The following is a 21,754-nucleotide window of genomic DNA, read 5'->3' on the forward strand; positions in this document are numbered from 1 at the left end:
CAATTAAACAAGGCCGTAACTCATTAATTTACTGGCCTCCACTTTGCTCAATAATGGAGATTGGGCCATCTTAATAATTGGGGCAAATGTTAAAGTAGAGTAATCATTTTAGTTAAATTTTTTTTTTTTTACCAAAAGATAGAAGACTCGAACCCGCAACCTCTTAATTGAGTATGGGGAGACTATGTCATTTGAGCTATTACTGATTGGCAAAAAATTTGAAAAGATAGGAGACTCGAACCCACAACCTTTTAATTGAAGATGGGGAGTCTGTGCCATTTGAGCTATTACTCATTGGCAAAAAATTTGAAAAGATAGGAGACTCGAACTCACAACCTCTTAATTGAGTATGTTAAAAATTAAAAGTTCACTAATGTTAAAATTAAATACAAATATTTATTATTTAATATTTGTAGTCACCTATAACAGAATATTTTTAAATATATAAAATCTAAAAATAGGAATCACTTTATAATTATTGAAGTTGTGTATAAAAACTCTATGGTCAAGAAACTAAGAACTTTGCCATCCAGAAACATCTTTAAACACCATCCAAAATTATATTGAAAAAAAATAAAGAAAGAAAGAAATGTATTACCTCTGATGACTTGGTGATGAGCACAAATAATCGTTTCTTGAAGTTGAAAGAGAAAAAAGAAAGACACTCTTCTTTTCCTGTTTTTTTCTTTTTTTTTTTTCAAAGAATAACAAATGAAACACTTGCTCGGATTTAAAACAAAATAAGGGGATGTGAAATGATTCGACACAAGGCAGCAGCAATGAAGAGTTTTAAAGCAAAAGGCCAAACAACTTTCACTGACCACAACTCCGAACCAATACAAAAACAAAATGATTGCCAAATTTCAAATATAAGTTTTCTTTTTGTTTTATGGGTTTTATGAACTGAGAAACGATGTTACTCACGGGTAAAAGACACAATGAAAGTGGAACACAAATTTTACAACGCAAATCAAGAGAGAACAAAACTAAAACAATAATAAATTAGATATTTCATTAATTGTAATAAATATTTTGTAATCTTAATCGATCATAATTTTATCATTAATCTAGTTACATACGTATTGGGTTGAAAAAATATATGGTATTTTTTAGAAATTAAATCGATTGGATGCACAAATCAATCGATTGAAATTCAGGCTTCCCAAACTTAAATCGAATGAATTTTGTAAGGCATGTGACGTTTTTCTTATTCAATCGATTGGTCATATTACCCAATCGATTGAAATCATCAAAACAATCTAGGTTTAGTTAATTCAATCGAATTGGTTCTGTTATTCCCTCAGCAAATTCATCTCCAAAATCTTCTTCAGATATTCATATTGTTTATCCATCATATCTTAGTCACATCCTAGCTCTTCTTGTTGGTTAATGTCACCGTCCTCATAGTATTACTCATCCATCTCAATGTCCATAAATACACCTGACATCTTCAAAATTTACCAATGAAAAAAATTTCAGTACACTTCCTATAACACTAAAATCATTTTTACTTATCATTTAAAAAAATATCATTTTCCAAAATTCCATTTTTCAACTTTAATTTTTCAAATACGATTTTTTTTATTTAGGGCGAGTTAGCCGCACTCTATATTTTTTTATAGAGTTTGTCTAACCCCAGCGAATTTCACTCGATTTTTTTTTTCAAAACCAACGAAACTCAAATTTTTTAGCCATTATCATCGTCTACAAGAGTACATAGGAGTGCACAAAAATACACCGATAACAAGCATGGCTTTTTCAACATTAATGGCAACCATTATCATGGTCTCCAGAAATACACAGATACACGGGAATAAGGCATATTTAAACAAGATTTTTTCTCATTATAAATTAAAAAAAAACTATTATTTTTCCAATATTCTTATGTACTCCTATGTACTCTAGAGACTATGATAATGGTTGTCATTGACTATTGGAAGTTTAAGAACTTGAGTTAGCCATTTTTTTAGAATTTGAAGTGAAGTTTGTCGGGGTTAGGCAAACTCTATAAAAATTATAGTACGGTAACTTGCTTTGCATAAAAAAACTCATATTTGGGGAATTAAAGTTGAAAAATGGGATTTTCGAAAATAATAATTTACTGAGAGGTAACAAAATCAATCAATTGAATTAACTAAACCCAGATTGTTTTGATGATTTCAATCGATTGGGTAATATGACCAATCGATTGAATAAGAAAAATTCCACATGCCTTACAAAATTCAATCGATTATGTATCAATTCCAATCGATTGAAGTTTGGGAAGCCTGAATTTCAATCGATTGGTTTCTGCATCCAATCGATTAAATTTTTAACAAACACGATTTTTCCAACCCAATACGTATGTAATTGGATCAATGATAAAATTATGTACGATTAATGGAAAATCTAATTTATTATTATTTTAGTTCTTGATTCTCAATAAACATGATAGATGAATGATTTGCTCACTATGAAAACAAGGCACCGGATTCGATGGTCCCAGAACGTTTGGACCATTAAATTGTCCCATAACAAAACATATTTTTAAAGTCTTTTTAACAACTGCTACATAGTCTTTTAACTAATTTTAATTTCAAATTAACCCTATATATTTTATTTAATTATAAAAATACTTTTTTATTTTATAAATTATTATTTTATCAATCATCTATTATGTTTATTAACAATAATGAATTAGATCTTCCATTGATAGTAATAAAACTTTTGCCCATTCCAATGGATTAAAAGTCTATATTTGATCCGTGACGTTCGTGATCAACAATAAAATCGTGTTTCCTTGAAAACCAATTTCAAAACAATCGATTGAATTATAATTCAATCGATTGGATTACAGTTTATCACAAAACAATCAATTGAAAATTGCAAGGAAGCATGGTTTTTGCATAAATCAATTGATTGGTTATATAACCCAATCGATTGAACGATGAATAAAAAGTAGATTTTTGTAATTCAATCGATTGTTTATACTCTCCAATCGATTGAATGCTTGAAAACAACATGAGGGGTCTCACTAAAACAATCGATTGGTTTTGTTACTCAATCAATTGAATTCACCAAAATAATATGGATTTGGCAAATTCAATCAATTGGTTGTGTGTGTGAATTCCAATTCAATCGATTGAAAAGCGTTGTAAATGATTTTTTTCTGAATTCAATTGATTGTTAATATATTCCAATCGATTGAAATTTGAAATACCTATCTATTAAACAAGAAAATCATGCGTATTCACACTCACTCTCTCCCCGTTTTGAAACGTAAGAACACCAGTTTGTTTCTTCTCTCCTCTCTCTAAAATCCAGAAAGCTTCTCAAGTTGAATTGTTAAAAAAATCATTGTTGTTATGGTGTAGTCAAATGGGTAAGCAAATGGAGAAATGGAAAAAAAGAAGAAGACGCGCTCATTGAGGCATCGAGAAACATAGGGAAGGCAAATGGAGGGAGATTCTAAATGATCCAGAATTTGCACCCTTCTTGGCTTCACGTAATAACAATCAGCTCAATGTAAAAATTCTACTGAGATTTGAGTGTGAGAAAACTGAATTTAAGGGTTTAAGGTTTTTAATTTTTGTTATTTTATGGTAATTCAAGACAAATGGAGGAATAAAAAGACGATATTATTTAATATATAACTTTAGGAGTACCTAAGGAGTACCTAAATAACAAAATAAAATATTATTTAATATATAACCTCAAAGACACCCTGCTTTGACTACGTAAGAACACCAGTTCGATTCCTCTCTCCTCTCTCTAAAATCTAATAAAAAGCTTCTCACGTTTTGGAAAACGGGGAGAGACTTGTGTGAATACGCATAGTTTTCTTGTTTAATAGATGGGTATTTCAAATTTTAATCGATTGAAATATATTAACAATCGATTGATTTAAAAAAAAATCATTTACAACGTTTTCCAATCGATTGAATTGGAATTCACATACATAACCAATCCATTGAATTACAAAAATCCACTCTTTATTCATCGTTCAATCGATTGGGTCATATAACCAATCGATTGATATACGAAAACCATGTTGCCTTACAATTTTCAATCGATTGTTTTGTGATAAACTGTAATCCAATCGATTGAGTTATAATTCAATCGATTGTTTTGAAATTCCAATCGATTGGTTTTCAAGGAAACACGATTTTATTGTTGATCACGAATGTCATAGATCAAATATAGACTTTTAATCCATTGGAATGGCCAAAAGTTTTATTACGATCAATGGATGATTCATAAAATAATAATTTATAAAAGAAAAAATAGTTTTTATAATTAAATAAAATATACGGGATTAATTTGTAATTAAAATTTGTTAAAGGACTATGTAGCCGTTGTTAAAAAAAACTTTAAAAACATATTTTATTATGGGATGATTTGATGGTCCAAACGTTTTGGAACCATCGAATCCGGTGCCAGGAAACAAAACCAAAAGCAGCAAACTTTTCTTCTTTTTCGGAGGGATATGCTAAAACGTGTAACATAAACACTGCAGTGGGAAGAAGTGAAAGAACCAAGAAGAAAGACGGTTTTTCTTTTTCTTTTTTTTTTCCTTTCAAAAACAACGGAAGAAGAACAGACGAAAAAGTAAGTAGGAGTAAACTAACATGTAAAAACAAAGGGATGTGAAAGACGACTCAACCAAAATTACAATAAACTCAAGAAAAAGTTGAAAGAGCAAAGAGGAAAGACGCCTTTTTTTTTTTTCCTTTTTCAAAATCAACTGAAGAATAGACTAAACAGTAGCTGGGAGTAAAAACAAGATTACAAGAGTGAAATAAAAAACAACTCCGAACCAAAACAAAATACGATTGACAGATTTAATGCTACGATCGGTTTCAAAATATAAGAAAATTTTTCTTTTTTTGGTGGGTTTTATGGATTGAGAAATAATAAACTCACAGGTAAACGAATCAAAGAAAGTGAAAGACAAATTCTGCAACACAAATCAAGAGAAATACAACACCAAAGATTGCATTAAAATCTTAATTTTAAGGGGGGGATTTTGGGTTGTAAGAACTAAGAACTGAAAACAGGAAGCAATGGTGGAAGTGTAGAACGTTTAAGTTGAAAAGGAAAGTTCTGGATACTCAAAACAGAAACGGGAAGCACAACACTTGGCGAAAAACTTTGTTCTTTTTCAGTGATTTACTTACTTAAACCTTGGAATATAAATAAACACTAAAAACAGGGAGAAGAATTTGACACAAATAAGCCAAAGCAAAATCTGATTCATCAATCAACCAAAGCACATTTCTATGTAGTTCAAACCAATAGGTTCGAATTACACATTGTAACCCATAGCCACATAATTCGAACCAATTAGGTTCAAATTACACAGACCATATTTCGTACTAGGCTGGTTCGAATTAGTGAGGACCAGACCTGTATATATATGGTGTGAACGTGAGTTGCTATCATTAGAGAGGGGTAAGATGGCTAGTGAGGAGAGTTTCGCAGTGTTGGTTCACCACAGAGGATCCATTAAGAGGAAAACTCGTTCCGGTGTGAAGTTCACTGATAAGGATCCTCTCTGTATTATCGTCAGGCCTACGACGAGGTATGAGGACCTTGTTAGCTCTGTACTGCTGAAACTTGGTCTAGAAGGTGTGAAACGGGTTAAGAAGTTTTTTTTATCAAATTCCAATCACGGTGCTCCAGGAAACCGTAAAGTACGATTGTTTCACGATCGGGAGTGATGAGGACTTGCAGGTCATGTTTCATTGTCGCCGGCAGTTTCCAGAGGTGAGGACACCAGAACTGTTGGCAAAGTTGGTTGACGCGGTGTCTAGCTCTGGGGGTTCGAACCGGAATACCACCACTTTAGCCACGGTAGCCGGTTCTAGCTCCAGACCTACCGTTGCATCTTCCACCGTCCCTGCGTACGAGCCACCCGTCCAACCTGTCACCTCCCCTTCGTTCGCTGTTGATCTCAACGGCTGTGTAAGCGACGAGGTCAGAGAAGGGGAATATCTGCAGACCTCTTTACAGTGTGCTGCACCAGCTGGGGTTGGAGATGGATTCTTGGATGATCCAGAGGATGATGATGTCGAGCCGGATATGATTGCTGATGACAGTGGCGATGATGTTGGAGCAAGTGAGCCTGCTGGGGCGGGCGGTGGTTCTAGCTCTGGCACGCAGTAGTACCCTCCACATTTTTTCTCTTTGAACTTGGATGCCATGAGGCAGGAGGGGGTTCCTGGGCAGCCGGCTGGATTTGATGCTAGAGATGCTGAAGGGTCTGCAGGTCTGATAGAGTTTCAGGTTGGTCAGCAATTTTCGGATAAAGAAGAGGCCCTGTTAAGTGTCAAGACTTACAGCATACGTCGAGGGGTAAAGTACAAGGTCGTGGAGTCTGACTATCGCCGGTATGTGGGTAAGTGTTATGAGTTTGGCAATGAGTGCACATGGTTGATTCGGCTTAGTCTCCGACAGCGCAAGGAGATTTGGGAGGTCAAACGTTACAACGGACCGCATACTTGTCTCGCCACCTCCATTTCCAGCGACCACAGGAGTTTGGATTACCATGTGATATCGGCATTCATTATGCCAATAATTAGGGCTGATGCATCCGTCAGCATCAAGGTGCTCCTAAATGCCACTGCCGCACACTTTGGGTTTAGGCCGACTTACAGGAGGGTCTGGTTGGCGAAGCAGAAGGCTGTTGCCCTCATCTATGGTGACTGGGATGAGTCGTACAACGAGCTCCCAAGGTGGGTGTTAGGAGTCCAGTTGACGATGCCTGGTACTGTTGCAGTCCTAAGGACGAGCCCTGTTCGTGTCAGTGGACAGTTGGACGAGTCTCGAGCTTATTTTCACAGACTATTCTGGACGTTTCCACCATGTATCGAGGCATTCCATCATTACAGGCCCCTAGTTAGTATTGACAGCACCCATCTGTATGGCAAGTATGGGGGAACGTTGCTTGTCGCGATTGCACAGGACGGGAACTCCAACATACTCCCTGTTGCATTCGCATTAGTCGAGGGTGAGAATGCTGAGTCGTGGTCCTTCTTTCTCTCCCACCTGCGTGAGCATGTGACACCGCAGCTGGGTCTGCTGGTTATCTCGGACAGGCATAACGGCATCAAGGCCGCGCTTGAGGCTCCTGACGGAGGCTGGTTACCTCCGTCTGCATACCGGGCATTCTGCATTCGACATGTTGCGGCAAATTTCGCCCTCACCTTCAAGGGCAAAGACGCAAGGAGGCTACTTGTGAATGCGGCGTATGCTAAGACCGAGGTCGAGTTCCATTACTAGTTTGATATTCTTAGGTCCGAAGACCCGGCGATGTGTGACTGGGCGAACCGGATTGAGTATTCGTTGTGGACACAGCATTGTGATGAGGGGCGTAGATTCGGACACATGACGACGAATATATCTGAGTGTGTGAACTCAATCCTCAAAGATGTCAGAAACCTTCCTGTGTGCTCGCTAGTGAAGGCAACATACGGAAGGTTGGCCGAATTATTTGTTCGCAAAGGGAGAGAGGCTGAGGCGCAGATGGGAACCGGACAACAATTTAGTCAGCACTTGGTGAAGTGTATAGAGGCCAACTTGAAGACGGCTAGGTGCTTCACGGTTACTGTGTACGACAAGGATAACTTCGAGTTCACCGTCGCAGAGACAACTCCGACTGGTTCTTTCTCACTGGGTAGCTACAGAGTCTCGCTTGCATCTCACACATGTGACGGCGGATACTTCCAAACACTTCATTTCCCGTGTCCCCACGCACTGGCATGCTGTGCCTACTCACAGCTTACATGGGAGCCTTACGTCCACCAGGTGTATCGTCTTAGTTCGGTTTTCAGTGTCTATCATATGGGTTTCACACCTCCCATTCCGGAGGCTTTCTGGCCACCATATGACGGGCCAACTGTCATCCATGACCCCAATAAGAGGCGTGCGAGAGAGGGTCGTCCGAGATCTACTCGGATACGGACCAATATGGACGAGGCAGATCCGAACCGACCAAAGAGATGTGGGCTTTGTCGGCAGCCCGGCCACACACGTCGGAGTTTCCCACAGCTCGGAGGAGCAGAGCACACACGGGGACATGATTAGGTGTATTGGTGGCTTTGTTACTTTTGTTATTTCAATTTCGCGTTTAGATTCCACTATTATCGGTTTTCTTACTTGTAGTTGGTGACTGATAGAATTTGTTAACGTTAGTGCGATGTATTTTGAATGGGATTTTAGTTAATAAATATGTTCTGTCTCCGCAATTTTAAACGAAATGTATGTCTAATGCACACCAGAATAAATAATTGTACGAGTTTTATTAAGACATGATGCGGAAACTATGTTCGTAACTTAAATTGCTGTGTGAAACGAATTCTGAGTAATTCGAACCATGTTAGTTCGAATTACTTGGTGACTATTTCTTCGGTGTAATTCGAACCTAATTGGTTCGAATTATGAAGTTAGAGTTAGAACCAAATTGGTTCGAATTATGTGGCTATGGGTTACAATGTGTAATTCGAACCTATTTGGTTCGAATTACGTGAAAAATGAGTTCGAACCATATTGGTTCAAACTACATAGAAATGTGCTTTGTACTTTAGAATTAAATATTTTAAAATTATTGTATTTCTTCATTTAAAATAACGATAGTAACTTTAGAAATAAATTTTTTTAATATAAAGTTATCAGCCATCAGTGTAAAATACATGCTAGAATACAAATACATATTGAAAATAAATTAAACTACACATGTATTTATACACAAATACATTAGTGACTGATTCTAATGGCTAATTTTGATGTACAAATAATATTTTTGTATTTTTAATTAGCCTTTAAACAAGTTTTGTATATGATAAATAATTTTTAACAAAAACGCTGATAAAGTGGTCTTTAAATTTTATAATATTTAAATAATTCTTTAGTTTTTCTAGAAGAAAAGTTATTGAGTAGTTAAATTTTTAAAATTTCAAAAGATAAATCATTAATTTCTTTAATTTGGCAAATGTTTTTATAACATTATAAAATATTATGAAAAATCAATTTAAATATCACTTAACTTTTATTTATCACGTACTTAGGGGTGTTTATGGATCGGATCCAATCCGCATATTCGCAATATTTATTCAAATTTAATTCAAAAATTGTGGATATCGATCCGATCCGCAAGACTATTGGATCGAATTGCGGATTTCATGTAGATATCCGCATATCCGCGGATCCACAAAAATAAATAAATAGATAAGTAAATATATCCCAGATTCGATCCAAGCTTAAAAATTGTCGATATTGGATACGATGATTTTATTGTGGATCGGATCGAAATTTTGACCATATCTAATCTAATCCGATCCGTATTCACCTCTACATGTTCTAAAGGAAATCTTTTCCAAAAAAAAATTTTTTTAAGGCGTAGATAGTAGAAACAATCCGCACTTATGAATAGTACGAGTCAGCTATGAATTTATAATACTTGTCATTAATCTCTCGACTTTTTGACCTCTTGCAGAAAAATCGTGCAGTCACGTAAAAGATGGCAATTAATATGCAGAATGTATTGCACAATTAGAACGGAGTAAAAGTGGGATTAAGTTTAATAATTTTTGTATTTTTTTTATTGGTGCACTATAAGTACTGTTTTTTATGTGGACTCAAATCTAATGGTAGAAAAATGCCTAATTTTATACATAAATTTGAGAAAAATTTTTGTGGGATTGTGAAAAGTTGTTTTTCCTTTTTGAACTTTATTTATGTGTTGCCATGATCTGTCATTAATATGTTGTAATGAATTGAGTTTGAATATTGATTTGTTATGTTAAGTCATTTACAAGTACTTTTATAAAAAACTTTCGAATATTTTTTTTTGTTATATATTTGTGTGAAAATAAAATATGCTTTAGAAGATGAAAATAATTATTAAATATATATGACGTAATAACGTTATACCAATGAGATGAGGGGTAAAAAAATGAAAGAAAAGAGATTTTAAAGGATTAAAAAAATACTAAAATTAAATTTTCATCAGATAGTATATTCTTGCATAAAAACGTTTTAAAAAGAGTAAGTTATTATTTTTACTCATTAAAAAATTAGAATACTGGTAAATCTACCCATAAATAAATAAAACTATCATTTTATCCATTAAAGATAGAGTTTTATTAACAAAATTATTCAAATTCTAAACAAATATTTAAAATTTTTAAAATACCTTCTAATACAACCTAACTCTAATTTTTTTGGACAATGTACTGAAATAAAATAAATATGAGAAACCTTTAAGTGATTCCAACAATTGGAAAAGGCTTACTTGCATGTGCATTTTTATTATTATGTAATCCGTAAAGCTAACCACGGTTTTTAAATTACATGTAAACCGTGCCAGCTTGCAACGGTTTACGTAGGAGAAGGTTTTAAGGACCACGATTTATGTACGAAACTATATGAGCAAAAAATTCTCTAACCAGTCACGGTTTATGAGGAGAGGAATTCTATATATATATATATATATATATATATATATATATATATATATATATATATAAGCAAGATTGAAGCTAATAATAAGTTTTTGTTAGTTTATACTTTGGATTGATCAATAAACAATTATTTCGGCTTTCTATAGGCGTTGCTGATCCTGAGGACGGAGAGTTCCGAATTGGAATGGAATATAGTTCTAGAAAGTCGGTCGTCGCAGCAATTAGAAGTTACACTATATCTAGAGGAGTTGACTATGATATGTATGAGTCTGAACCACAATAAAACGAATACATACAAATTTATAAATCATTAATTTAAGTTATGTCTATTTAAATTTTAAATTATAAACTAATACAAGTTTTATAATTTAAAAATCTAATTATTTAAATAAAATTAAATTGATTAAAATTTATAAAAATATACTAATACAATTCAAATTGTATTAAAATGTAAACAAGTTTGCTGAGTCTATAAATAAACTTTACGTAAATAAATAAGTTTAGTCAAGGGCAATTTACATAAATAAAATAATTAAAGAAAAATGTTACATAAATATAACATTGGCAAACTCCAGACACAAATGCAACAAATGCAATTGTATGTAATCCACTACACCCTGTAGCGTAATCTAGATGCACGTAATTCGCTATACCCTCTCCCGGATTACGTTGAGAGAATGCATAACATAAACTGCTACACCCTGTAGCGGTTTATGATCAAATTTTGTGAAAGCATAATCTGCTACACCCTATAGCGGATTATCAAAAGAGAGTGACTTGTTATATAAACCTGTATAATAGTAACAACCAATTTAGCAAAATGAACGAATTGATACAAAATGTAATCGTCATTTGCAAAAATAGATTGTAAAAGCTAACTTTTAAAAATTAGTTTTTTAAAAGTTGTAGGCATATGTATTTAATAAATTTAATTAAAAATAATTTTTAATAAACACAAATAACAATAAATGCGTTTAATAGTAATAAGTAATAATTTATTATTTTTCTGTCATCATCATTATCATCATTATTATTATTATTACTATTTCGGTAAGATAAAGGGCCAGAGTCCAAAGTCCTTTTTATTGTTGTTAATATTTTGAAATGAAGCAACGTCTTTTATGTATTCTCTATCTAATCAAAGGGAACACTTACATAGTGTTAGTTAAAAAAGTGTTGCAATAGTAATATTTTATTGTAACAAGTATTAAGCATTGTTTTTTATCATTTTAAACAACATTTTTTAAGTGTTACTTACGATACATATTGCAATAGATAAAAAATATTGTAGTGACTTCTATTTTATGTTGCAAACCAAAAAACTTTTTTTTGAGAGAATTTTATTTTCAAAGAGTTTTAAAAACATTAAAATAACTATATATGAAATAATCAAAACAGATCTATATATCAATAATTTAACTTAATACGTGTGATTTATGTATCGATTCTACTTAGATAAAATTTTGTTATTGTTGTATTTTAAATACACTCTAATATAATATGTTAATATTTAATTAAGTAGATAACATTGTACAGAAATATTTATAGTTTTAAAATAAACTAAAATTATATCCTATAAAATATACAATTTTACACTACTCCAAATAATAAAATAACAGAAACCATGGGTGTAAGAAAAATTGACAACATCGCTTGAGAAAAAGAATTGAATTATCCATTTATTTCTGTAATAAAAGTGACTCTCCATAAAATATCGTTAATAGGCCTTGGCCCATTGTGCCCATTTTTGTTTGTGAAAGGAATTAGCTGACCAAACAAAAAAAAGAATGGGTTAAGGTAAAATGGTCCTCACGGTAGACCCTTCAATTTATTGATTTGGTTTTCATCAGAATCAGAAGACGAGGTGGAAGAAGGAAGCAAAAAGAAGCAGTGGTTGAATGAATGAATCAGTGAAACTGAAACTGAAATGGAGAACATTAACAACAACAATAACAACGCTATGATTCGTGAATGGTTCGACAAAATTGACTCTCACAAAACTGGAACCATAACTGCTCCAGTGCTCCCCAACTCTCGCAAATTAAAGTTGGTTTTGACTAATCAACCGCTACGGACAACGAAGAATATAACAATTTAAAGGTGTACTACTTATTTGTCGGTTGGGTTGGTGAAATAGTTCACCCGTGATAAAAAAAAAAGCCAAATAAAAAATTAAAATTTCATTAAAAAAAAAACTAAACCGCGGATATCTCTACAATTGAATTAAACTACATTCTTCTAAAATTCTAAATCAAAGAAGAGATAAAAAAAATATTCAATAAGAAGAAAACAAAATAAAATTAAGTGGAGCTCAAACGAAAAATGTTAAAAATGATTCGATAGATGTCTATAATCTATACTAAGTGCAATATTTAAAAATTAAAAAATTATTTAATTTTTTTATACAGTAATTTCTTTTATTTTAATTTAACTATCTCTTTTCAGTTATAAAGGTTTTTTAAGACATAGAAAATAAGAGATTGAATTGATAGTCTTCTTTTAAACTTTATCAATTAATTTTCAAATAAAAAAAATGAAACTTAGCTTTTCTATCTTCAATATGTAAGATTGATTATGCATGAAATAACTTTATTTTATCTTCTAAAGAACAAAAATAAAAACAAAACAAAACAAGAAAGAGAGAAAAATACAACCATGTATCTAATTTTTATTATAATAATGGTAAAATTTTTACTATCTTTTCAAATATTATAAACACCAATTTTTAAGAAATCAAGTGTAATCTTTCATCATTTATTTCATAGATGGGACAAAGAAAAAATATAAAAGAAAAACTATTCAAGAGTAAGAAAATCACACTTTATTCTCTAAAATAAAAATTCAAAATTTAAAGGATCAAAATTTAACATCATACTTTTAACTAAATGTGTTTTTTTTTTTTAACTTTCATAATCTTTCATTTTATGAAGAAACACTAGGAAATATTAGTCATGTCAAACTCGGTAATTATTTTTATTCAAAGTCTTATTTGATGCTACTAGGGTTCGTCTTGCTTAATGTCATTCATTATTTATATTTATTACTTCAATGTTATGCGAGTCTATTATTATAAGTTTATAACTAGTGTATTTAATCCACCCTCTTATTTATTTATTCTGTGTAATAATAATAAACACAATATTAGTTTAGATGGTTAGCTCTTTTTATTTTTAACTAAGAGATTTTATATTTAAATTGTACAAATAACTATATATATTGAAAATTCTGTATATCAAACCTCTTTCAATCTTTATATAATAGATAAGTATATTGTTAGTAATGAAAATTATTAAAATAATAATCTTCCAATATATCATGACATATCTTTTGTTTTGATTTTATGCGACAAATTCCATTATAATCAAAAAAAAAATCAAGTTCACACATCTCTGATAACTCTAACTTTGTCGCGTATCTTGCACGGCCCATTCGGAATCGGACAGCTTTTGCTGAATATGCTGCATGGTAAAAAGATACATTAATCAGCTAATCAAGTTGAAGTTAATATCCTCGGCATTAGCCATTTTCAGTTCAACTTAATACCAAACTTGTCAATTAGCTACTGGACTAACCTTGGAATGGCTGCACATGAATCTCAGTGATTAGACATAGTTTGGAAGTTAGCATATATTCTAAAGTCTCTGGTACAGAAGGATCACTTTTCCCTTCACTAGACCAGTACGATGTATCTCGAGGGTCCAACGTATTCACATCATTTTCTTCGCGGATCTTATTGTAGCTGGATGCACTTACGGCACTCGAGATGCAATTTCTGCTGATAGAAGGACTGAGACCACATGCTAGGAACGCATAGACTTTATGATTTCTCTTGAGATATTCCCAATTCGAAGAACTTCCAAGCATGTTACTCACTGGTTCAATCATGTTCTCTACCTCGATGACATGTCTAACACCAGATAGTTCAGGAAACATTTTCAAGCAAAGATGCTTGCAAAGGCCATTTTCAATAACTGCATAATATATGGAATGCAAATCAATACAATTTAAACAGCACCATAATATTTCAACATTGGAAAATTTAATACCAATAATGTATCACAAAAAAATAGACTTTGCAAGACAATATAACGTTAGAGAAGCTACAAAAGAGTCGAAACGCGGACAAGGTCACAAGGGTCCAAATGAGTGAGAACCTTTATTGACATGTCTGGTCCAAGCCGTTGCAATAAATCCAGTTTGTTTTTCACTTCAGACATGATGATGCTCCCAAATTAGAACCAGCTAAAGTTCAAGTCTACTTCAACCTCACCAGAGACTAATATATTCAAAACATTTAGTGATCAGAATCAAATATCTTCAAGAAACTGGTTTTCCACCGACAATCAATTACATTGACAGGGGAAAAAAGAACAAATTTTATTAAGCTTCACATGATTGAGCCCTTAGAAAATTGACCAAAACCAGAACCAAAAAAGGAAAATTAGTTAGGAAGATTTATTCCCAACTTCCTATATCTGTTCCAATAAGCTAACTGAAAAAATCTTTTTCCAGAAGATTATTTAATGAGGGTACTATGGTGTGAACTAATTACAATGAATGAAGAGATAAATATAAACCCAAATAAGGAAAAATAGGAAAGAGGCTTTAGAAGGATTAGGATTAAGTGTGGCAAAGGGAAACCGTAAACACATACATTCATGTGCATACACAGAGAGAAAACAAAATCTCAATTTTAAAAATTGAAAGATAAAAGAAAAAGAAAAAAGTGGTACCTTTCTGAAGTGCGGATCTAAAGTAAAGAGAGAAGAGAAAGGGGTACCCTTGATTCTGAGAAACCGAGGAAGAAGAAAGGTGTGGATTAAAGAGTGAGAGTGTGAGTGCGCGCAATGAATCTAATCTAAAACAGGAACAAGGTCCAACAGGTGTTTTTGGAAGTGGTTGAAGTATCGCTATGTTACCAAGAACCCTGTGTTTGACATAAACATATTGAGTTAAATATAGATAATAACAATAATAATAATAATTTGAAATCAGTTAAACAAATAATTGTACACTAAAATTAAAAAGTCATGAATTTAACTCTTAAAATTAGTAAATTAATATTTTTATAAATTATATACAATGAAAGATATTTTTGAAAATAATATATACTAATACTCTTTTATATTAGAGTAAAGTATCGTTTTTTTTCCCAACGTTTGAGGTAAGTCCTATTTGTATCCCTAACATTTAAATCGTCCTATTTGTATCCCTAACGTTTATAAAAGTGATTCAATGTTATCCTACTATCAATTATACTAACAAATTAGAAAAAGTATATTTACTCTCATGATAGAAATTAATTTGTATTAAAAATGGAATGAAATATATGCAGAAGAAGAACACACTTAATGTATCATAATAATATAGCTAGAGTTAGTTAGTTCTAAAGCTAAGTGTTTGTAGAGAATATGTACAGTTCTGTTCCATGTGAAATTGTTTCTCTCTTTTTTTAAAATAAATAAATAAATAAATGTGTCTATACTCATATGCTAAGATACTTCAGTAGCATATACATGTCTTGATTGCATCCTTTGCTTTTGCAACAAGCATTCTATTCTGCCTTCTTAGTTCTCAGGAATTGAGCCTAGATCTTAATTGAGGGAGACAATTATAGAAGTTTAATTTCACATATAAAATTGAAAAATAATTGATTCGCTACGGACAACGAAGAATATAACAATTTAAAGGTGTACTACTTATTTGTCAGTCGGGTTGGTGAAATAGTTCACCCGTGATAAAAAAAAAAAAAAGCCAAATAAAAAATTAAAATTTCATTAAAAAAAAAACTAAACCGCTTATTTAGTGTTTGATGCTGGAACCGTTAAACCAAAGACACCTTAGTGTTAAATTAAATCAAAAGTAAAAGTAATATCAAATGGTAGGTTAAACTAGATTAAGTTTAATAGAAAGCATAAACAGTTGAAACTGACAATGTCCTTCAACAACAAAAACGCTTCTCTATTTGCCTTGCGGTTATCTCCGGCGTCCTTCCCCTTGGAGTTCTTTCCAGCATTCTTCATTCTCACTGCTTTCGTTTTTCACACTTTGAACCCTGATCACTGACGAAGGAGAAGGATTACAATGTATTCATAATAGACCAGAAGTAACAAGTAAATTCTAAAATTCTATCCAAACAATATAAATTAGATACAAAATACCTGAAGACCTTTATCATCGATAAAAACTTTTCTTCCTCTAATAGTACCAAGGTGCTATGCGCATTCAGCAAAAATTAATCCTTGCTCACAAAAAATTGTATTTAGAAATAAAGGAACAAATTGTGATTTTTTACTATTGTTATACACATGTAAATTATCTCTTTTCGGTTATAAAGGTTTTTTAAGACATAGAAAATAAGAGATTGAATTATTGATAGTCTTCTTTTAAATTTTATCAATTAATTTTCAAATAAAAAAAATGAAACTTAGCTTTTCTATCTTCAGTATATAAGATTGATTATGCATGAAATAACTTTATTTTATCTTCTAAAGAACAAAAACAAAAACAAAACAAAACAAGAAAGAGAAAAATATATAACCATGTATCTAATTTTTATCATAACAATGGTAAAATTTTTACTATCTTTTCAAATATTATAAACACCAATTTCTAAGAAATCAAGTGTGATCTCTCATCATTTATTTCATAGATGGGACAAAGAAAAAATATAAAAGAAAAATCATTCAAGAATAAGAAATTACACTTTATTCTCTAAAATAAAAATTCAAAATTTAAAGAATCCAAATTTAACATCATACTTTTAACTAAATGTGTTTTTTTTTTAACTTTCATAACCTTTCATTTTATGAAGAAACACTAGGAAATATTAGTCATGTCAAACTCGGTAATTATTTTTATTCAAAGTCTTATTTGATGCTACTAGGGTTCGTCTTGCTTAATGTCATTCATTATTTATATTTATTACTTCAATGTTATGCGAGTCTATTATTATAAGTTTATAACTAGTGTATTTAATCCACCCTCTTATTTATTTATTCTGTGTAATAATAATAAACACAATATTAATTTAGATGGTTAGTTCTTTTTATTTTTAACTAAGAGATTTTATATTTAAATTGTACAAATAACTATATATATTAAAAATTCTGTATATCAAACCTCTTTCAATCTTTATATAGTAGATAAGTATATTGTTAGTAATGAAAATTATTAAAATAATAATCTTCCAATATATCATGACATATCTTTTGTTTTGATTTTATGCGACAAATTCCATTATAATGTCCTATAGATTTAACTAGATGATAAATAATTTAAGTTGAAATGTTTATAGTTAGTTGAATTTTTATTCCACGCACTAAATATTACTATAAGGATTAGGGTAATCGGAATAGGCCAAATGTCTTAATGGGTCACTGAACCTTTACGCCAATGGCTGATGTGTTTGTATTTTATTGTAAAGAAGCTTGACCTGATGGGAATTTTTTTTTTTTTGGTGACTTGACCTGATGGGAATTGATATTGTGGATAGTATTTGAAGGGCCATGTGTTCAATAATGGGTTTAAAATTTAAAAACTTATTTTTATTTTTATAATGATAATTTTAATATAATATATTTTTAAATTATTGGTATTAAATGCTAACTTTATAATCTTAGAAAATAGTTTTGAAAATTACTCTCTTAGAAGCTTACAAAGAAAAGATAATTGCAACCTATATATAAATTTTGGATATTAATTTTTTCATCCTTGTGTTTCAAACTTTAATTTTTTTTACAACTTAAATGAAATGTTATATAAATTTTGCTATTTAAAATGAATTTAAAATGTATTTTTTAAAACTTGTTGAATTGACAATTTGGCAAGGTTTATAACAGAGGGGGAGTGAGAAGTGATCTCCACCAACTTGAAGAATTGAAGCAGGACTATGTTGTGCATAGAACTTTATGTTAAAATGACATGCATGTTTTTTTTTTTTTGAAAGCAAACAGCTCAACACAGTAGTAGTGGAGCAACCAAGTCGGCCAAACTAAAAACAAACAAATATAACAAAAAACAAACAATAACGAAAGCCGTCCCCTTGTCATCTTCGGCATAGCCATCAACAACTAAAGGGATCTCCACCGCTCCACTCGTTAGCAATAATCGAAGACATGTTAATAATTTCTTCAACTCCTTTGCTTGTGTGCTGAAAGATTCGCCTATTCCTTTCCAACCAGAGGTTCCAGATTATCGCGCAGAAGCACCTTAACCGGTGGTTACGCTCAACTCACTATATATATCTTAAGAATTGTCCTAAGATATACTAAGATAGCACTCAATCCTGAAATACAAGAGAATACTGTATTTCGCTCCAGACGAGTTGCTTTCAACATTGCCAAATGCACCATGCATTTATTAATACTAGTAGGATGTACCTACCATTCTTCTAGACGGTTCCAGACGATTGCGCAGAAGCACCTCAACCGGTGGTTACGCTCATCCACTCTCCTTGGTTCTTCTGTCCAACTAAGAAAGTGCTCTTTCAACGTTCCCGGAAACGACCATCGTCGCCCAAATGCTGAGATCCAAGCACTCCACACCTGCCAAGCAAACACACATCCTAGAAACAAATGGTGAGCATCTTCCACCTCGTTGTTACAAAGAACACAAGTAACGTCTTCCTCGCTGATAATATCAAACCGGCTCAATCTGTCCTTTGTATTCACTCTTCCTATCAGAACAAACCAGACAAATAATTCCACTCTAGGCGGAACCAACCCCTTCCAAACAGTCCTGGTGAAGTTGTAGCTAGTTACCTCCTCTGGGATCAGTTCCTCCTGCACCACCTGCACAAATGAGTTAGTTGTAAAAATACCTCGCTTATCATATTTCCACACCACTCTGTCCTCTCTGTTATGAACTAGTCTCACAGGTCTCAAGATCTCATGCATGGCACTCAGGAGTTCTAACTCCCATTGGAATAGCTCACGCCTCCATTGGAAGTTCCAAATCCACTCAAACCCATCCCAAAACCCGCACTCCCCAATAACAGATCCACATTGGTTTGAAACTGAGAAAAGCCTCGGGAAGCGATCCTTCAAAGATCCACCAAGTAATCATACATCCTCCCAAAATCGAGTCCGACACCCATCGCCAACCTCCATAGACAGGCCTGTAAGCATCTTATCCCTTAGATGTTGATTCATGAATTGTAGCTGACAAATATCCTTCCATAGTCCTCCTCTAGTAGGCAGTAAAAATGACATGCATGTTTTAATCAGTAAAAATAATTATCTGAATTAAACATCTTGTGTTAAAATTAGTACGGAAGTATATTTTGATATACAAGTGGAAAGCTAACGTGTGATTTTTTTTCTGAGGCATTGATAGATAAATTTTCAAAAAGGAATATGTATGTGGCGACGATTTGTACTTATTAGAAAGCCACGGAATTAAAGAAAAAAAAATCGAAATTGTGTTGTTAAGATATTTGAGTTGCATACATGTGACATTAATTTTACAGTTAACTGAACAAAATAAATATACAAGATCAATATTTAGGTGAAACAAATCTAAGTAATCAAACACGAATAAAACTTAAAAACAAGGTTGTTTACAATAGATAGTGATTAACCAACCACAAATTAAAAAAGATTGTTAATTACTTTTATACCAAAAATATTAAGATATAGATGTTTCTTTCTTCTATTATAAATAATTAATTAAACTTGTTATATTTTAGTTTGCCATCTATTAATAAAACAGAGTAAATATTTTTTATTACTCAAGCCAACCAATATCCTTTTCCTTTTAAGGTTTACAAGTTTTGCTTTATTTTATTCATTTTATCTAAAATAGTTGTTTAGAATCAATCTCAAAGATAACCTAAAATGTTTGGCAGACTTTCAGTTGCAGAAGGCATTTGTTTGGCAGCATTGGTAATATTAGACTAGCAATTGGTTTCCACCAATTTTTTTATGCTAGTATCTTAAAATAAGCTAGCTTACTACAATTCAATAAACTTCAAAAAGAACAGGCTTTTCTTTCAATAAGGAGCACAAAATTCTTTGAAACATAGTCACCAGTAGCTGAGGTGAAAGGGTAACATATGCCTTTGAAAGCAACCAAAATCCATGACATGTATGTTAGTTATATTGATTGCGGTCTAATCAGTTAGCAAATCCAGCAAATGAAACAAGCAATAGTATCTCAACCCAACAAGTACAAATCACAAATCAAACAGAAAATACCAAGATCCAGATTTTCTTTTAGATAGTTCATAGATAACTCAACCCAAATTTGGGGAGTAAGACATTACATCATTCAACTCCAGGGACATATAAGTATACCTACTAACCAAAATTTAATTATTCAACTTTAGCATTAACAGGGATTAAAATAGCTTGGACAAACTTTTAATTTAGAGGAGCAAAACCCTAGACTATACATTAGTTTGACCCTAGTAGTTAACTGAGATCTCTTGCAACCAAGCTCAAATCCTCTTCTAGTTCTCCTTCTCCCAAGTTATTCAAGCTAGCTATCTATTTAACACAGTAAGCTTTGCAATGCAATATACAGCATCTGTCATTGCAGCACAGATATGCATTTCAACTTCAACATAGATAGAACAGACGTTGAGGCCTATAATTATTGTGTTCAGAAATTTAATATTTGATAAAGGAATGGGAAAATATTCCAAATTTACCTACAAACAGTAACAAATATCAGGATGCACGAATGAGGCCATGACGGTACTGAGTAGCGAGTACCAAATCTACCTACAAGACACTGCTGCAAACCAGTGACATCATCCACTACATTCACAATTCATAAATTTACCGGAAGAGCCTCAACATTGGTCTTTTAAATATTCTTCCTTCAAGCTTTAATCGTCTATATGCTTCTCTCAAGTGACATAGACGAATTGGTCCTGATTCCTCTCTTGCATCACTATTCTAGCTGCAAAAAAGTAGTAGTTTTTATCAACAGGAACTTTTGGAATCAGAATATTGGCCTTCTTAGAACCAAGAACTGCGAGATTTTGACCTTAAAAACATCGTGCATGAACCATCTCATGCTTGTAAGCTATAAATGGAAACTTCCCATACCTGTTTCAACAACTTCACCAACAAACATTTTTGCGATCCCCGGTACTACGATCGTCATCGGCACGGAAATTTGATGCTTGCTAATAATTGTTTGAATATCATCAAAGAGAAGAAAGAAGAGGCAACTTGTAAACAATCTCATCTTACTATAATATAAACTACAGTGCAAATTACAATGCAAAAATAGCAATTTGTAAACTACTATACAAATGCATAAGCCCATAAGTATCAATAATTCAGAACCAAGGTGATATGCAACAA

At 32.4% G+C, this 21,754-nt stretch overlaps 1 protein-coding gene across 1 annotated transcript; it reads right to left on the reverse strand.

The window, feature by feature from the left end:
* On the reverse strand, positions 12,249–15,386 carry LOC107627903 (F-box protein At4g00755). Its single transcript, XM_021117079.1, has 5 exons — positions 15,173–15,386; positions 14,543–14,715; positions 14,012–14,414; positions 13,787–13,897; positions 12,249–12,361 (listed from the first exon to the last, which is right to left on the reverse strand). The coding sequence occupies exons 2-5, from the start codon at positions 14,654–14,656 to the stop codon at positions 12,249–12,251; spliced, it is 741 nt and encodes a 246-aa protein (XP_020972738.1). The 5' UTR covers positions 14,657–14,715; positions 15,173–15,386.

Source organism: Arachis ipaensis, chromosome B02, assembly GCF_000816755.2.
Source record: "Arachis ipaensis cultivar K30076 chromosome B02, Araip1.1, whole genome shotgun sequence".
NCBI lineage: Eukaryota > Viridiplantae > Streptophyta > Magnoliopsida > Fabales > Fabaceae > Arachis > Arachis ipaensis.